This window comes from Buteo buteo, chromosome 11, assembly GCF_964188355.1.
Source record: "Buteo buteo chromosome 11, bButBut1.hap1.1, whole genome shotgun sequence".
NCBI lineage: Eukaryota > Metazoa > Chordata > Aves > Accipitriformes > Accipitridae > Buteo > Buteo buteo.
In genome coordinates this window covers 5697575-5715820 of record NC_134181.1, presented here as the reverse complement: position 1 = coordinate 5715820, position 18246 = coordinate 5697575, and the positions used below count along the sequence as shown (strand labels likewise).

The 18246-nt window shown below is 40.5% G+C and overlaps 1 protein-coding gene across 1 annotated transcript in view; it reads right to left on the bottom strand.

The window, feature by feature from the left end:
* Positions 1-18246, bottom strand: part of PKD1L3 (polycystin 1 like 3, transient receptor potential channel interacting) — a 42212-nt gene that overhangs the window by 11397 nt on the left and 12569 nt on the right. The window contains exons 11-33 of the mRNA XM_075039955.1: positions 17768-17975; positions 16917-17037; positions 16514-16655; positions 15814-16014; positions 15437-15582; positions 14772-14966; positions 13789-13914; positions 12202-12384; positions 10439-10563; positions 9498-9624; positions 8196-8330; positions 7284-7509; positions 6682-6875; positions 6021-6251; positions 5694-5795; positions 5300-5478; positions 4801-4947; positions 4091-4290; positions 3713-3939; positions 2959-3175; positions 1737-1965; positions 726-954; positions 173-269 (exon numbers count right to left, since the gene is read on the bottom strand). Of these exons, the coding sequence (XP_074896056.1) occupies positions 173-269; positions 726-954; positions 1737-1965; positions 2959-3175; positions 3713-3939; positions 4091-4290; positions 4801-4947; positions 5300-5478; positions 5694-5795; positions 6021-6251; positions 6682-6875; positions 7284-7509; positions 8196-8330; positions 9498-9624; positions 10439-10563; positions 12202-12384; positions 13789-13914; positions 14772-14966; positions 15437-15582; positions 15814-16014; positions 16514-16655; positions 16917-17037; positions 17768-17975 (3987 nt within the window). The remainder of the gene's footprint in view (positions 1-172; positions 270-725; positions 955-1736; positions 1966-2958; positions 3176-3712; positions 3940-4090; positions 4291-4800; positions 4948-5299; positions 5479-5693; positions 5796-6020; positions 6252-6681; positions 6876-7283; positions 7510-8195; positions 8331-9497; positions 9625-10438; positions 10564-12201; positions 12385-13788; positions 13915-14771; positions 14967-15436; positions 15583-15813; positions 16015-16513; positions 16656-16916; positions 17038-17767; positions 17976-18246) is intronic.

Here is an 18246-nt window from a genome sequence, read left to right as displayed (position 1 = left end):
TCACAGCACCTGTGGATTTAGTGATTTCTGCTAACCTTGTCAGCTAAGATTCAGGTATATAAAGATAACCAGTGAAGTTCTCAGCTGAGTCACATATTTGTGCATAAAGCACTCCAAAGGCTTGGAGAACACTTCACTTTCTTTAATAATTTCTTACTTTATGGGCAGTTACCTGGTGCAGATAAAGGCCCATCAATAGCTGTGTTTTCTTCATCCTCATGTTCCACCTTCTTCAGAACCAGAGCAAAAAAAGCAGCAAATCCCAGCACCTGGAAAGAATTAGCTATAGACACAACATATACCCATTTCATATAAACAAGCTCAGGCTTTGACCTGGGTCCCTTTGGATCCAGACACTGCAAGAGAACAACTGGGCTTTGGCTTTGTTGAACTCATGCAGCTGAAGCTCATAAACAAGAGAACAGTGCAGTGCTGAGGTCCATCCAGCTAAACTGATTTTGCCATATGACACATCTTCCCTGGTCAGAAACCTCATCACCTATTATTAAACTCTGACAAAACAAGGGAGATGAAACTAATGGAGTTAATGTCAGCAAAAGATAACAGAACTCTGTAAACCACCTGCTAGCTCTTGTTTTAAGGGCAAAGACTTCTCATTTTACTTGTTAAATCCTGTGATTCTTTAGAACACATTACATTGTCTTCCAGAAATGATAGTAGAATAAGTTGATATTGGCCAGTGGTTGTATTTCTGAGGATCTCACCTTCAAGGGCTGTGTGATGAAAAGACTTTCCAAGAAGGAGATGGCCATGGAGATCAGCCACTTGATGGAGTTCTCCTTGCCGTAATGCAGCCCATAGAGCATGGTAAAGAACCCAGATACACCACTGGTGACTGCAACAAGGAACCAAGCAATGAACACAAACCACCAGGGCAGCCCTTTGGAAGAACTTTTTTTGCCATCACAGGAGAAGCTTGGAGTAAGGGACCACCTTGAGAGTCAACAAGAAGGGAAAAAATCAGTCTGCAGTGGAACAGAAGCCAAAATCACAGCCTTCAGGTTCAGTGGGGATAGGCAACATCTTATGATTTAAAATCTCAATCAAAATATTCTAAATTCTTCTAAATAATGCACCTGTATAGGATATACGGACAGCAAAAAGTACAGTGAGCAAAAATATGAGGAAGTGTGCAGAGATCAGCTAAAATCAAAACAAGTATGATGGGTTTATTTACTCCTCAGTTCATGCATAATTGAACCTCCAGTAGAAATACTGACAAATAAAACCACGAGTGCATTTTAGCTGCTGGATACATCTCTTATGATCAAAGCCTCAAGATCTTGTGAGGCCAGAGAGATAATTAGTGCTATTGTTTTCAATACTTCCAACTTAATTATCATATTTCACTGAAATATTTGTCTGCTTATTAATTTTTCTTTATCCATACATTTGAAGAGACTTCTGAGACTTTGGAGCTCAGTGATTATCCCAGCCTTTTACTATCATGTGGCACTGTATTGTAACATTCAATTTTGGAGGCAAAACTGACAGACTGATGATCTGTCATTATTGCTTTTGTGTGCTGTTCACAGTGCATTGAAATTTCTTTGTTGCTCCTACAATAGTATAATAGTGAAATGTGTTTCTACAGCTATAATAATGGTTATCTAGCACATATTAAGCAGCAACTATTTGGGGACCATCATCCTGACCAGTTTTGAATTCATGAACTGAATTTACTTATACTGAGAATGAGAGGAGAACTAGGTTACCTCTCACTGATGGACGCTGATGAGCAGATCCTGTTCTCCAGGAGGTTCTTCATATGCTGAACCTGACGAACAGCTTGTGTGTAACTCTGAGGCATCTGAAATGTATGGGGCCCCAGTAATTCCAGTTCCATCTCTACATGCTGGAGTTGCATGTACAAGCAGCGATTGTAATCACTGTATTTCAGTCGCTCACATGTTCCCTTCTCTGGAGTTGGGCTTCTTGTTTTTTCTGCAGGCAAAGAATTATTTATTTATTTTTGAATAAAATCAGCATAGCTATTCCTAGATTAAAATACTGTTCAGCACAAAGGGCAGCAGAACTGGAGCTCAAGATTGTGAATATGACAAAGTAAAGAGTAACATTTGAAGGGACATGTAAAAGCAGCTTTAGTACTAGGGCTTAATGCTCTTCTGCTGGAATGGACTGGAATTGTTGCCAGAAGGCAACTTAGTTAGACAGAGATCCTAAAATCTTAATAGAGAAGTCAGATAAGATCAAGTGTTAAATTATTCATAGTTTACCTGTGCAATTAGTAGCTTGGTACACTCATCAGAAAAGCTGAATGTGAGTCTTAATGAAATCAGTGGGATTGTTTACTCATATATTCTCATTTAATTGGAAATAAATAAATGCCGAAATTAAGAGTCAGACTGAAAGGAACAGCAGCACAAGGCCAAGAAGAAAAAAAGGACAGGACAAAAAGACTGAAACAACTGATATTTGTGAGCCTTTATGCTATTAGATACTGATCCTGCTCCCAAGCCAGGCTGGTAGCTAACATTTAATTCCACAGCATAAAAAATAGAGATTTCACAGTGTCTTTACTCAGTTGGGTGCTCAGTGGTGCACAGTGAAAGGACAAGAGGCAATGGGCACAAATTAAAGCATGGGAAATTCTGTCTGAACATAAGGAAAAACTTCTGTATTGTGAGGGCTGTTGGACACTGGAACAGGTTGCTCAGAGAATTTGTGGAGTCTCCACCCTTGGAGATATTCAACATCTGACTGGACGTGATCCTGGGCAACCTGCTCCAGCTGACCCTGCCCTGAGCAGGGTGGTGGACTAGACAATCTCCAGAGATCCCTTCCAACCTTAACGATTCTCTGATTCTGAAACTGCCTTTAAGTCAGAATGTAAGAAGAACTTGGGTCATCACATCCAGCGTTACTAATATTTTCACTACGAAGGTTTCAGTAGGCATGTCACATTGTGTTGTTTACCTTGTATATCCATAGCACCTAGTGTGACAATTATAGGGTCATCCTTCTTCTTGCTCTCATCATAAAACTCTTGCCCAGCTCTGTTCTGCTGGCAAATGATGTCCTCAACCAATGCCAAAAGTGTGTTGATGTTAGTTGATTTTCCAAGATCTGATACTGAAGTGAGAGATGGAGTCTTCAGGGCTTTAAAGAGTGAGTTGGCAATTCTTCTTATGTCCTAGAAAAGACAGCAGCAGCACAGCAGTGACTCTAGCTGCAGTTGACTTAAGCTGATGTGATCTGAAGGCACCACTGGCTGGGAGCTGCACCAATTGCTAAAATCTCCTGAACAGATAGGGATAGCACGTCCTACAGTGCTGGATGTGACAGGCAGATTTCAATGAGTTCAGCAAGACAGCTTTCAGGATTCAAAAATACAGCTTACCTGCCTGAGGAGCTAAGCTGAGAAAGACGGGATCTATGATACCTTTTATCTTCACTGTCTTGCTTAATGTTTGCTTTAACCCCTGAATGCGGTGATTTTGGTCGCACATAGTAGTCGTGCTAGGGCTGGGACGTACACAGGCAGATCTTAATGAAGTCGGGGATTCCATGTAGATGGGTAAATGAGGAGAGCTTTGCACCAGTGTGTAACTGGCTTTTCGCTTCAGACAAGCTGAAGGGCATCTGACCGGGAAGGTTTTTGCTGTTAAACTGGGGATGTCGGGTAGTGCATGGCAGCAGAGGGCAGTGGGGAGCAGCCACAGGGACTTGCCTTTACCACTGCCTCCGGAGTGAGCGAGACAGCCTGGGTGACCTGCGGGGTGGGAGGTAGGCTTGGGGACACTCGACCATTCTTTCCCGGCTTCTGCTCTCTCCCTTGTGTGGCTGGCCGGGATCGTATGTTCCTGAAGATCTGCACAATGATCAGGTTGATGGGGAACATGAGGAGGGAGCTCTCAAAGCCAATCATCACTTCTTGCCATGTGAACTCAATCTTACCTGTCAAGATCAAACAGAAGGGAGGAGTAAAAAATAACCCCAGCAACAATCAGATCTCTCTCTTGTGAAAAAGCCTATTTGTTCAACCGCCCTGCTTCTAGATTCTGCTGTCTCTCTATTTCCCTGCCCAAGCAATGGTGAGGATTGTTACCCAAATCCATTTTCTGCTCAGCTGGATCCTTTGGCACTCCCCAAAACATGATGCTGGTCAGCATGGTGCAGAGAAGCAGTGAGAAGCAACATGACACGCGCTGGGCTCGTGTGAAGGAGCTTCGTGGGGAGCGGCTGAAAACCGAGTACCAGATGTGTCCATCCTGGAAACCCTTGGAGGTCTTCATGAAAAACAGATTGCTGGGAAGGAGAAGAGGGAAATCAAATGGATACTTAGAAAGGAAAGGAAAGAATAAAGCTGTAGTTCAGGGTCCTGACCTGATCATGCTTCTAGGCACTATCAGAGCAAATAACTGTGAAAAATTACCAAATATCATGGCTTGATTTGCATGGAATGGTCATAGCTACTTATGTCCTTTCCTTCTGGCCACACCATGGAGAGAAAGCTAATCATAAGCAGTTTCTGTATAAATTGTTAGGGAAATTACACATGCGAGAAGATGCTTGGGTTTCTGTAGGTCTTGTCAGGCTATCCTTCTTTAATACCAGTATTTCCAGTGTGGTATTACTGTTAGGGTAACGATTAGACTTACTTAACCATCCTTCTTCTTTTCCTTGTTCAGAGCCCTTTGAGGGCAATAGAAGGGCCTCCCTTGTTTTCATTTTTGTGTAGGCGTTTGATCTTTTTTGCATAGTTGCTTTTCTAGACTGATTGCTATCGAGTAAAAAAGTCCATAAAATAGAAGGTACCTGAACTGCTTCATGTCCTGTTCTGTAGCTACTGGGAACACTTTATCTAGGACACATTCTCCAATATCAATGGCTAGCCAAGAGTTACAGAGGAAGTACCATTTCTGATCCCATGCCAGATCATGGACCAATACTCGATTCACATACCTGTCGGAAAAACATACAGGGCACATTCACATGTAACTGAGTGATGTGAAATTCAGGACTCGACAAGACTATGGAGGACAAACTCTGGCATTTGGCTTCTTATGTTGTGTCTAAACTGTAAGGCACAGAACACATCCCATCCTATACTGGACACAGGATATGGGAAGTATATGCTCCTGCAATTTAGATTATGATTTGATCTATTCATCTGCGAAAATGAGAGACTAACACTTCTTTCCTTTCTAGAACTGTAGAAAGGAAAATTTTCAAGTGCTAGAAAAGGAAAACTGTTATCATTATCAAAAAATATTTGTGGATCTTTACTTCCCATGATCTCCAGATCTCCACTTACCAGGATGGACTGTCCCCTGAATGATCATGCCACAATCTAATACTCTGCAGTTCCCCAAGAGGGAAGAAGGTACAGAGTAGGAAAACATCGACTCCTCCACGTTCAAAGACTGGTGTATCAGGATCAGTTAGATGGTGTGGCTCACTCTCTCCTTCCAGTCCATAGAGGGTGAGAGTCACCTGGAGAATAAGATGGAAAAATGAAGACTTGCACGTCTCGATCCTATGTATGATTATTCCTCTGGCATACTCTTACTGCTTTCATCAAATCTGAGGACCTTCTGCCTTAGACATTGCATTTGAGCTGTCCTGTTTAATAGCCTCAGGTGCTCCATTATTCATCCAGTTCTCTCAATGAGCGCATAAACTGTCTTACCACACAGTGCCACTGATACCTTGGAGGTTGTGGCTGCCCCACGGCGGTGTCCTGTAAAAACTGTCACAAGATAACGATACTGAGCAAAGGGGTCATTGTCTTCCAGTACTGTGATTTTCACCTGCAGAGTGACACAATACAGGCAGTGTGTTAGCTGTTCTGTAGGAATGGATTCCTTCAAGCTGTGGATAGGAGTTTGTCATCTTGTGAACAATGCATATACTTACCAGTAAACAGAGAGTTACCGGGAAGGGAGTAGGATTGGTTGAAGATTCCCTATTAAAACAGGCTAGGCAAAGTGGGAATTGGCCTAAATACATTCAGTCTTTATTAGCTGAAGACTTACTTTGGCATCATCCTGGATGTCTTTCCTTCGAGCCCAAATAACTACAAGCACATACATCAGAAAGATGCAGCCTACAGTTGTCACCACCACAGGGTTGTCCACAAATGTACTAAATAGCTGTGCAGTTTTGCTAACATCTATGGCATTGGGTATGACGAAGAAGGAGCTCCCAAAGAAGGTCAGATGGTTGCAGAGGCACTGTGTGCTTCTAGGATTTGTTTTTGGTCCTACCTGAAAACCAGAAAAATTTCCTGATAAAACATTTGGCTTCAAAGTATTAGATAACTTACCAAGCAAATGAAAAGACAGTGCTGAGATTGGTAAGTTAGTGTGGAGAACTGCTATGCAGAAAAGAATTGTTCACGTTCCAATAAGGAATATTAATTCTAATGTCTAGCCAGAAACAGGTGTTATAATATAATACAGCCTTGTCAGAATGTTTCCATTTCTTCTTATATAGAGGGCCATCCCAAGAAATTGAAGTGGAGATGTCATTTGAAGCTTAGTCCATATGACTAAACTTCTTCAGTTTATTAAAAATGTCTCAATGATCTTGGTTTATGGTGTGAGTTCAGTGCTATCATTTCACTGCAAGCTGGTGGTTATAAGTGCTGGCTTTGAAGTATGTAATATAAAAATTGTTTTGTTTTGCTCTACTTACATGACATCCATAGCTGTTCCAGTTCCCCTGGTGCTCATCCCAAAATACACAGCGGGATGCAAAGCAAGTGACTGCTATAGTTAGCCTGTCATAGGCTGTGGAATCCATTCCCATATCTTGTAAAACCATGAAATAGTAGGTTCCCTCTCCAAAAATGAGTTCTTCTGGGCTAAGAACCCAGGTGTTTGTCTCACCTTGAACATAAATATTTTAGTTTCAATGTATATATAGAAATGCTAATCCAGAATTATGCAGCTGTATTGCATATAATCAAATAAACAAACTGAAGAAACAGTTATGAAATAATTCTTAGCAACTCATTGTTCAAAGCATCCCACTCTTTGCTACTGTTAGTAAATTCTGTATATTAGAGATTGAAACTCTGAAGCATGACAGATTGAAACTCCTTTGAGAGGTTTCTTTCCAGTCAGACATCTGAACTCATGGTCAAGGCTCATTCTGCAAATATATGCATGTGCTGTTAAGTTGTGGATGAGCATTCCCCATACTGACTGCACTTAACTTGCAGTGGGTGGTGAAAGTCTTTTGGTTACATCAGCCCAGAATGCACAAGTTCATGGGTCACTAACAAGGTAGCTTACCTCCAGTAGTTTTCTTATAGAACAGATGATTTTTCATATCATAGTTAGTTTCATTTGGGTGATAACCATACCCTAAGTAGAGTATTAGTGGAATGTCATGTTCAGATTCCAGGTAGATCACTATAGATGTGTTTTCTGAGGTAACGTTGACATGGAAAGTGCTAAAATTGCCCAGATTCAACATAATCTTATCTTCCTGAGTTGCTGAAAGCCTTGGTAACATTATCTGGTTTTAAACAGAAAGACATAGCTTTAAATACAGCAAAGTATCTTTCTTTTGTTATCTATAAGCACAACATAGCCACATGCTAGATAATCTTTTTTCATGACATAGGGAAAGCACGGCCAGCAAAAATACTGGCTTCAAAGTAATTTTCTTGACACTGTCAGCTAACTTCTGAAAAGTTCATTTGAAACCTGTGTAGACGCATCACAAAGTCTATGACCCTTGGTGCATTTCTGAACTAAAATCTGAGATTATGACTGAAACACTGGCTACATGAAGTGCACATATGAATGATTTAGATGGCAGTTTATACATCGGCTGGGAAGCCCAAACAGTGGTAATATGAACATACAGTCGCTGGATGATGAAATCAGACCCTACATTGTGTTTTGGGATGACTGTAATCTATAGTCTGTTTCCACAACCATCAGCATTCTCATACATTTAAATGAAGAACAAGATACCTCCTTTTTAAGAAAAGACAGAAATATTTGTTATTTCATTCGTCACATCACAGAAATCCCTCCATCACAAATGCAGACACCATGATCCCATTATATAATGTAAAGAATACTACCACCATTTGCAGTCAGCTGGCAGAAGATGGTTTACACAAATGACAGTTCGTTAACAGAGAAAGGAAAAAATGGGAAAAGAGGGAGAGGGATAGAAAATAGTGGGTTTACCTCGATGTTCTCTTTGAGATTGCTAACTGGTATGATCAAGCCATCCAGACCAGTAAGACTTAGACCTCCCACTGTTCCACTGATGTCAAAACTGGTGTCACTGGAGAAAAAGGGATTCACGGCAAAGCTCACCATCTATTAGCAAGACATTAACAATCAGACAATTGAGCTATTGTCCATGTTTCATTATATTCACACTCTAAATTGCTGAATAGTGAAAGCTTGAGCTCAGACCCAAACAGTACTGGACTTAAAAGAAGCCTGCATCCAGATTTAAATAAGAAGCTGCCTTATGCCTACGGTAGGTCAAGCACAAACCTTGAAAGTGATTTTGATTCTGAAATGTGATATGTGTACAACAATGTTTATTTAGTTTCCATTCATTGTAACCCTTTTGCCTTTTAGACACCAGATATCAAAATGCAATTGCATAAGCCGCTTTCAAAGTAACTCCACCAAAGCTAGGCTGTGGCACCCCTCTTGGAATTAGGAGCAGAAGTCTATTTCTACTATGATAGCAATGCACAGAAGAGTGTGTTAGAGTCGTCAGTCCAATGAGAGGATTCAGGAGCCTCTCCTAACGCTCAGGTAAGACAATAGATGTGTTTCCACTGGTTTCAGTGGGCTCTGGACATTTTCAGCAGAGCTGGAAAAGACACAGTGAAAAAAAATGTTTTGCAGGTATTGTAGGGGTTTCCTGAGAGTGTCAAATCAACCAGAGGGACCTTTAGAAAATTTATTGTAAAAATATGACAATAATATGCAATCTATGGTTTTGAGGGAGAAAACACCATATCCTAATTCAGGTGAGGGATGTGCTATCATCAGGACATTTGCAGGACTTTTGTGTCCTGCAGGACCTGAGAGCCTCAAACTCATGTATTTCTAGCTGCTATGAAGCAGGACTGCTGCAGGTTAGCTTTAATGGTGATATGGACTCTGAACTGTTGCGTCTTCCTCAGAGCATAAGATGTAAACAAATAGCAAATAGATTTATAGGTATTGATTAATTCCATTGCCTTCTCTAGCCATGCAAGTATGAATCAGAAGTGAATGTGAGGGGCTGATGGGATGGGCAATTTGAGGTTTCAGTCCTCCTCAGCTTGCTGAGACAATCTCATGCAATTAAGATAAACGAAAGCTTCTTTGACCAAAAATATTTCAAATTATTTTCTTGGCATGACAGGAGGGATGACTTGTGTGCTTGTGTATTCATTGTAAACTGAGAAAAGATTCTAAAAGTGCTAGATCAAGAATGTAAGTTGTATATCAGATTCAGTCAGATAAAAGCTGTTTACTTGCCCTTATATCCACTGTTTCATCATCAACTCCTGAAACACTGAGAGAGGAAGCAGGCGGGAGAGTAAAGCTGGCAGAGCTGGAACTGGAGATGTTAATGGATGTGCCATCCATGTTTTCTGTTTGTAATCTGTCCAGTTAGGGTTGGACACAAGCAAAACAGAATAAAAGAGCAATAGGAAAACAAACAAACAAAAAACAAACCAGAAAAAAACCATCAATAGCATGGACTTCATATCTAGAGAAAAAGCTTTCTCACTTCATGAATATAACTCTGTTGCAAAACTATTTCTAACTCTGCCTGTAAATACTTTCTACAGTAGTACTCCATACAATGCTACCTTAGAATCACCAAAAAAGGGGTGGAATTGGCGTACCTGGATAGGAAGTTGTACCCAGCTAGGTGTACTCATGTGAAAGATATACCTGGTTTCTGTGTGAACATGCTCTTGATTTGAATGCACAGTTAAGTGTGGATGAAAACCAGGCTCTCGGGGAACAATTTAGGGATGATTATAGGGAATGGAGAATCCTCGTCAGGCTCTTCATGATTACATTTGCTTCTGCCAAGCTGGCTACAATTCTATATAACATGTCATTACTGGCAACTTGGAAAAGAAGAAAAACCCTTAACTGGCATGACATGAGTTTTCCACATAATTTCAAAGGTAAGTGGCTACTGCCTCATCCAGGAAATAGTAGTAAATTCTCTGCTGGTCAAAGAAGACACAGCATGAGAATTTCTAAGGCAGCATTATTAAAGCTATTTGGAGTCCAAGCTGTTCTTACTATCAGTTAGTAATGACAGCCTCATTGCACTGTTGAAGTTGTCATTATGCTACAATATGTAGTTGGGTAGTTCCATTTAAGGACAATGTAATGAATATTAGGGGCAAATCTGATTAACTATCAGGAGCCTAGATGGGACACACTGTTACTGTTACCTGTGTATATACATTGTGGCAGAAGGAGTGGTAAGGACTGTTGGTTCATCATTGGGTTCTTTCCCAAACAGAAGGGCACTCTGTAGATTTTCAACTGTATTCAGGAGCTGGTGCGACATTGAACTCTGGAAAAGGATTAGAGGAGGGAACTTGCAACAAAGCTCCTCAGAATCATCAAGGTGCACATTATTTGCCTTTACTTCCTTTTAGGAACAAATACTGATTTTCAGTGTCTTACAAAGCTGGCAAACTTGGTGATGTGCTTCTTAATCTCAGAGAAAGTTATTGTAATCAGCAATTCAATTTCTGTAACTCTCATTAAAACATTGCAGACAGCAAATAAATATCTTACAGCTTTTACTTTTATGTTCTATTATTTATAACGTCTACAAATTGAAATTTGAAGCACTACAAACATGACATCAATTTAATGCAATATATTCATGCACTTCTGTACATTAATGCCCTTTAGCTGCACACTTTAGTGTTTAGCTACTTGCAAAAGCAAGACGTAGTTTTGTATTAATTGGATGTTATTAGTGTGTTATCCTGGGGGAGTTCAAACAGTTCATAACCTTTTCTCTCAGGTTAGATTTATTTCATGCCCTACTCCCTTGCAGTGATGAAAGTTAAAGTATGTTCAGCCCAGGAAGCACACAAAGGCAACTGTGACAATTCGCATATAGATAGGAAAGGATAGGACAAAATAAACACATTGCATAATTCTGAATAGAAAATCAGAGTGGGCTTTCTGAAAAAGTGTAAGCAGCAACCAGAGCTGATTTGCATCATGAATATTGAATACCTGTGGCTTCCTTGAATTATGGGGCAAAAGGAGGGGATAGAATCAAATCTGATAAAAATCTCTGTGTGCTTGTCATCCATTAGAGGTCTCTCCTGGTTTCAGCTGGGATAGAGTTCATTTTCTTTCTAGTAGCTGGTATAGTGTTATGTTTTGGATTCAGTATGAGAAGAATGTTGATAACACACTGATGTTTTCAGCTGTTGCTAAGTAGTGTTTACACTAAGTCAAGGATTTTTCAGCTTCTCATGCCCAGCCAGCAAGAAGGCTGGAGGGGCACAAGGAGTTGGGAGGGGACACAGCCAGGACAGCTGACCCAAACTGGCCAAAGGGGTATTCCAGACCATGTGACGTCATGCCCAGTATATAAACTGCGGGGAGTTGGCCTGGGGGGGGATCACTGCTCAGGAGCTAACTGGGCATTGATCGGCAAGTGGTGAGCAATTGCATTGTGCATCACTTGTTTTGTATATTCCAATCCTTTTATTATTATTGTCATTTTATTATTGTTACTATTATCATTATTATTTTCTTCCTTTCTGTTCTACTAAACTGTTCTTATCTCAACCCATGAATTCTACCTTTTTTTTCCCAATTTTCTCCCCCAACCCACTGGGTGGGGGGGAAGTGAGTGAGTGGCTGCATGGTGCTTAGCTGCTGGCTGGGGTTAAACCACAACAAGGTCATGCACAGATGCTGTGTTCTCCAGTGCTCTGCCCTGTTCAGCTTTAAACATAACAAATCTTAAGAGACTTCTATCATCTTCATTAACAGACTGTTCAGTCTAACGGGTCTAACTGGGGAGAAGTTTCCTTTGATATTCAAGTCCATCATAGTGTCACAATGAGCCCTACCCAATGCCCATTTAAATATATGAGAGGCAGCAGAACTCTTAAAAACCTTCCAAAGCAAGCAAATGTTCACACACAGTCCACTACAAACAGGACAAAATCAAAATTACCTGTTCTGCCTCTGGCACTGAAGTGTTTGCAGCTCTGATTTCTACAGAAGCTTTAAGAACATTGCTCACTGCATTAAATAGATAGTTGGCTGCATCCTTTAGCTTCTGATCATCTCTGCTGTCCTCTGTGTTTACAGTGAGCAAGGAAGCACTGACATCTTTTAGAGTGTTGCTAGCTTCCACCTGCATGGGAAGCAAGGGGATAAGTTTATATGTGTTGGTACTACAAATGACAGAAGTGACATTTGTGTCATTTACTGAATATTGCAACATAAGTAATCTCATGGGACTATTTGTGCCTAACTCTATTTTTACTGTAATTATTTGTGCTGGGGTAATACCTCAAACGCCAATAAAGATGATATACTAGATGGTATACTAACATGTAATACAGACCTGAAAAATGTAGCCTGCTTCTACAGATTTAATCCATAAAAAAGATGAATAACATCTGAAGGAAGCTTGTCTGTCAAACACTGGGCAAGGATACAGTTTAGATGTACAGTAATGTAGTAAATTAGGTTATAATTTTGGGTGGCGTGTCCAAAAAATACCACCATATTGTCAAGTGCATGAGCATTTCAATCTTAATTTCCACAAACCCTATCGGATTAACAGCAAGTAATAGCTTTGGCCTTGTGCTGTGCTAAGTGCCAAAGGAGAATGACTTTTACAATTTTTATTTTGTGCCCAAATGCAGCCAGTGATTGCTTTGTGATTGTAGAAGCACTGGCCAGCTTTCAGCCCAGGGTGGTGAGGGAGCCAAGCAAGTTCACTGCAAGCTTGGACATATCTATTCCCACAGTGTGCATACGCTTAGCAGCCTTACTGTAGGGTGAGCGCTGAAGCTGAGCTATGTTCTTGTCTTGCCAAAGTTAACCACATACTGCTGAAATGCTCCCAAGACATTGTCTGGCTGCAACTGTATAATACATCAGAAATCAGGACAGCTCTATTTATCGCCAGCATATTTGGGAAACTTCCCCAGTGACAGTTTGTTCTGTCCTCCCATGTGCTCACTCCTTATGCATAAATAGCATCATCTACTAATAATGTCATGTTGCCAGATAAGATTCAATAAATACTTTTGTGAGGCCAATCTGAATATTTGTGCCCAGTTCCTCTGGGTGCTGTCACGTTCCTGCCTCACTGACTGCTTGCCTACGTGCATTTTGTGAAAGTGCATGGATCAGGGACTAATGGATCTGGGCAATTCTAGAAAAACCCTCTTGGGCTCTTTTTCTTCAGGATTCTGAGAGTGCTTTACAAGATAAAATATAGATCCTAATATGCCTCTGACTAAAAGTTAAGGTTTGCATCTAGAAGATGTATCATAAAATGTAACTGGCCAGACAGTCATAGCCTGGATTGTGGTGGTTGCTGAGACAATGTCTGAGAGTCCTAATTCACTTACTCTAAACAGCAAAATGTATTCCCTTCTGGTCAAAATACACATGCTGGTACAGTTGAAAAAATGGGTAAAGAACACATAACTGTAAGGCAGCAAAACTCTTCCAAGGTCAGTGGGGTGCAATCGAGTCTGTACTATTAGTGTGAGGAGATGATATAAGATGCATTGTTTCTTACCTGAGCTGAGACAGACAGCTCTTCACTCCTGTAAGTGATTTCTTTCAGTACTTCTGACATCTTAAGAGCAGTCTGCACTGATGTTACGTTAACAGCAGAGAGAGTTGTCAGCATCAGCCCTCGGAGCTTGGGATGAAAAGGGATAATTAGGCAAAGGAATAAGACGCTAATTAGGACTGTGCAAGTAGTGCTGTATATTGACAGCTAGGCTTGCTGTAAATCATGTGGTAGAGTAAGACTCCACAACAAGGATCATTTGAACTGATATTAGGTCTACTGACAAGATGCCACTTGCCTTTGTAAATGTATAATCACAAGTTTTATGTTACCTCCCAGCACAGAGAGTTTATGCACTTAACATCCATTAACAGCAACGAGAGTTACTTGTGAGAATTTGTACTAATGTATGTGAATTACTGTATAAATGCTACTTCCAGAGAAAGCAGAGCCATGTATGATTGATGTTACTTAAACAATGAATCGTAATTGAAGGATACATTGCATTTTTCTAGATATTTTAATCTGAGGCACTCAAAGCACTGTACAAATATAAGCTTATAACTGAAACATAAGCTGGTAGCTGAAAGGAACAAACTAAAATTACCTGCCATCTAGTACTTTTGGGGAAAATTAGATAGGATATTTCTCCCACAGGAGAGGCCATTTTGTTAATATTTAAATTGCTTGTGGAAAATCAGATTGATTTTAAGTTTAAAAAGACCATCCAAATTAGTTTAAGTTAATGCAATAACAATTGAGAATGAATTCTTTTACTGATGGACGATAAAACAAATTATTTAGGTGGGCAAATAGTGAAAAACAGCTGAAACCTGTGCCAAACACTGAGACAGATACTAGAAACTTGAAACCTCCATTGATTTCAGGGGGTGATATATAAGCTTTTTATTACTTAAGAGCTGACAAAGAATATGAAGAGTCCATTATATTGCATTGTACTGCAAGAAAACAAGTGTCTGGCTGACCTCTTTTCGTGTGTCTGTCTGTAAAGATATGTTAAAGCTTTCCTCTTGCATGTCCTGATTAAGGACTGATGTCACTGACTTATACAGCTGGAAAAGACTCATGCTGTTGTTCCCATCTTTTAGGATGGTGTTTGCCTTCTCAGATACAATAGCCTGCAGGGTCAGGTTCCCGTCGATCATATCTGCATGTCCAACCTGATGAAGAAATCATATATGCTCTTAACGTTGCTAACGCTATTATAGTTATCTTTGAACCACTTCCACGATGATCTTATTGACAGCCTAGCTAGAACGAGACAGAAAACTTTGTGTTCCCCATTTTTAATGTTTTATTTTTGGTGGCCTGATAAGGATCGCCGTACTGTGGAAGAAGCAGAAGTTTTCTGGGGCCTACATAGAGTAACTCCAGACTCACTAAATACAGCTTATGCTGCTCAATGTCCAAATAGATCATCTTTTAAATTTCTTTCCTAGAGAAAGGACAGTGGAAGATTGTTTTGACTACCTTGAGTCCACAGAGAATAGTCTCTGTTAGATAGGAAAATGGTGATTATGGCACATTCAAAGGGAACTAATAAGTATGAAATGGGAAGAAGCTCCAAAAGTGAATCGCAGGTTACGTATCAACTTGAGAGATCTTGAAATAAAATAATTCTTCTGTGTACCTTCACCGAAGCATTAGTTTGAACTGTATCACCATAGCTGTTGCTAACAGTAATTGTCATATGTAAAATGAAATTATTTTCCTCTTCTCCAAGTGGAAGATAAACTGGGAAGAGTTCAGGATCCGGGCCACAGTGCAGGAGAGAATCTGAAACAGGAAAGAGGGGGTCACCTACCAGACACCACACAGACACCTCCTATTCTCTAAGAAGAGGGGACGCTGGGCTTGCTCTGTGCAGGCCTGATTAACTCAGTCTGATTAACTCAGTCTCCCTGGGGAGCAGAAGCAGGTTGTGCCTTTGCTCTTGTTAGCAACAGTAAAAGTGTTTGCTAGAAACACGGAGAAGCAGTTAGCCAAACAGTTCACCTCAGGACTTACTTGATTTCAGATAGAAGCAGTATGTGAGCTGGCTGTTATGTCCAGATTGGCATGAATCTGCCAAGCAAGGAGCGCTGCAGGAGACTGTGAATGTGGTGAGCACTGATCCCTGCTTGGGAGACACGGTACAACTGGGGATCTCAGGCGGAGGCACCGTGCTGACAAGGTATGTTTCCTCCCCGTAGCCACGCTGAGTCATTGCTGGGAGTGGAGGGAGCAGAACGTCAGCAATAATCATGCCCTGACAGCACTGATCTTCAGATGTAAATCTTGCCTATTGAGCAATGAAGCTGTTTGTTCAGGCACCAGAAACATCAGGGTAGGCCTAATCAGAAATTAAATCCCGCTACCGAACAAGCCATAAGAGGAGAAGAACTATTAAAAACATGGTAGTGTTTGCATTATAAAGCAAAGCTGTATTATTTGGTCAAGCATTTAGCATAACTTCATTTCCAGATGAGCCTTAACAAAGTTATGAACAGCTTCAAGTAAGAGAACTGAATTTGTCCTGCCATGCAACAGCTGAGAGCAAAGTTAGCTCATAATTATTTCAAAGAACACACATATAAAATAACAGCTCTCAACTTATGGACTAATTTAACTTAATATTTGTCAGCGAGGCTATGTGTGTGTAACGTCAGTGTGATGTCATGATGGCAGACTATCTCAAAGGAGTCTGAAAAACCCTGCTTGCCCCTACCTGTTACTTTAATCTGAAAAGCTTCTCCCTGTGTCTGCAAGAAGGAGCTGTTAATTTTTAACATGGATGTGTTGCTTTGAAGCAAATTCAGAGAGTTCTGCCGGAAACCAGTCAGGCCACAGGCTAGAGGGAGGGTCATAGACTGGAAAATCAGACAGAAAAGAAAACATGACAGTAGAGGCTCTTTGCTGTGATTTCTGTTGTGATTTTTCAGGAGCAGGGTGGCAGTTTGGTGCCCTTCATTATAACCCCTCCCAAACCAGGCACCCCCTTGTCTCGGCCTTCACCATTATTTCTAAAGCATCCATTTGACAAAGTATCACTCCGAGGCCACGTGGCTTTCCCTCAGGATGGATGTTTATTTTTTTGTGAGCAGTATTTCTGACGAATCTGATGCTCTCACCTTGCTTTGGAACGTGTTATCTAAATACCAGTTATAATATATGGCCTGGGAATCCTTCTGTTCAGAGACACTCAAAACAACTTCATCACTCGCATTCACTGGCTTGCAGTTTGCCTCACATCTGTAAGGAATTAAGATGGTAGTTACAGGTAGTAACTGTATGAGATGTCACAGTCCTTGATGTTGATTGGTTTACTCTCATTTGATGAAAATCTGCAAAAGCCCTGCAACGTGAAACAGGTGACACATGACTCACAAATAGTGAAATACTTAATTTTAAAGCAAGAGATTTAGGAACCTTCATCTCCATTTTCAACATGACTGAGGACCAGAACCTGCAAACTATTTATATTGCAAAACTGATTCAGGCTCTCAAATGAAGCCTGCCTCTATTTAAGCTCCTGATATGATTACATTAATAGATCATTGAACTGCCACTGCTCTTTAATGAGGCATTAGACTCTTGAAGAACAGATTTTTTAAGGTAGTAATGTGTATCTGGGTGTCTAGTAGAAATTTCAGACATATCTTACGGCATTTTATTCCCATTGTTTCAATGAGATGTGCATATGGAAATCTTCAACATTGAAAGGATGTAGGGGATTCAAAATCCCTAAATGGTTTTGGGAAGAATATTATTCAGTTTATAAAAAGATTATGTTCAGAAATGTGGATTGGAAAATGCAGCAAGACCCATCTTGTCTGTAATTCCTATGATGGTAAGTTATAAATAGATTTACAACAATAAGTACATTTTTACTTTATTTTCATTATTTTTGGTAACTGTGGCCTTACACTATGTTTGTGCAGTAATAATATTAACCAGTGAATACTAGGGTTTAAAAACAGACCTGATTTTCAGTTGCAGTTCTTGTTTTGCCGTCACATAGAGACATTGCTCGTCCTGCCTCTCTTCATTTCCATGGTTTCGGACTGTAACCCTGACAGTCACTGCTGACTTTGGAGGAGGAAGGCAGGAAGGTGGGATTTGCACCTCAGTTTGGTTGGTTAGGATTATCTGTTGCTGCACACATTCATTCCACGCAGGCCAGCAAGCTCCTGCACAAACATTTCCTCTATAATTAGAATAGTCATAACATCCCGTGTCTCTTGTAAAGGACTTTCCTGCCATAGAGCAAACAAGTTTCCTGAACCCAATTTAAAGAGTGGGTAATCAGAGTACAGCCTGACTTCTTCAAAGTAATGTATGAGGTCAGGGATAAATATGGGGACAAACACAGATGTCCTGAATCTCAATCCAGTTTTCAGCCATAAATGTTTTTGCATCATGTTTAATGCTAATTATCGCTGTTCTATTGAGACACATGTA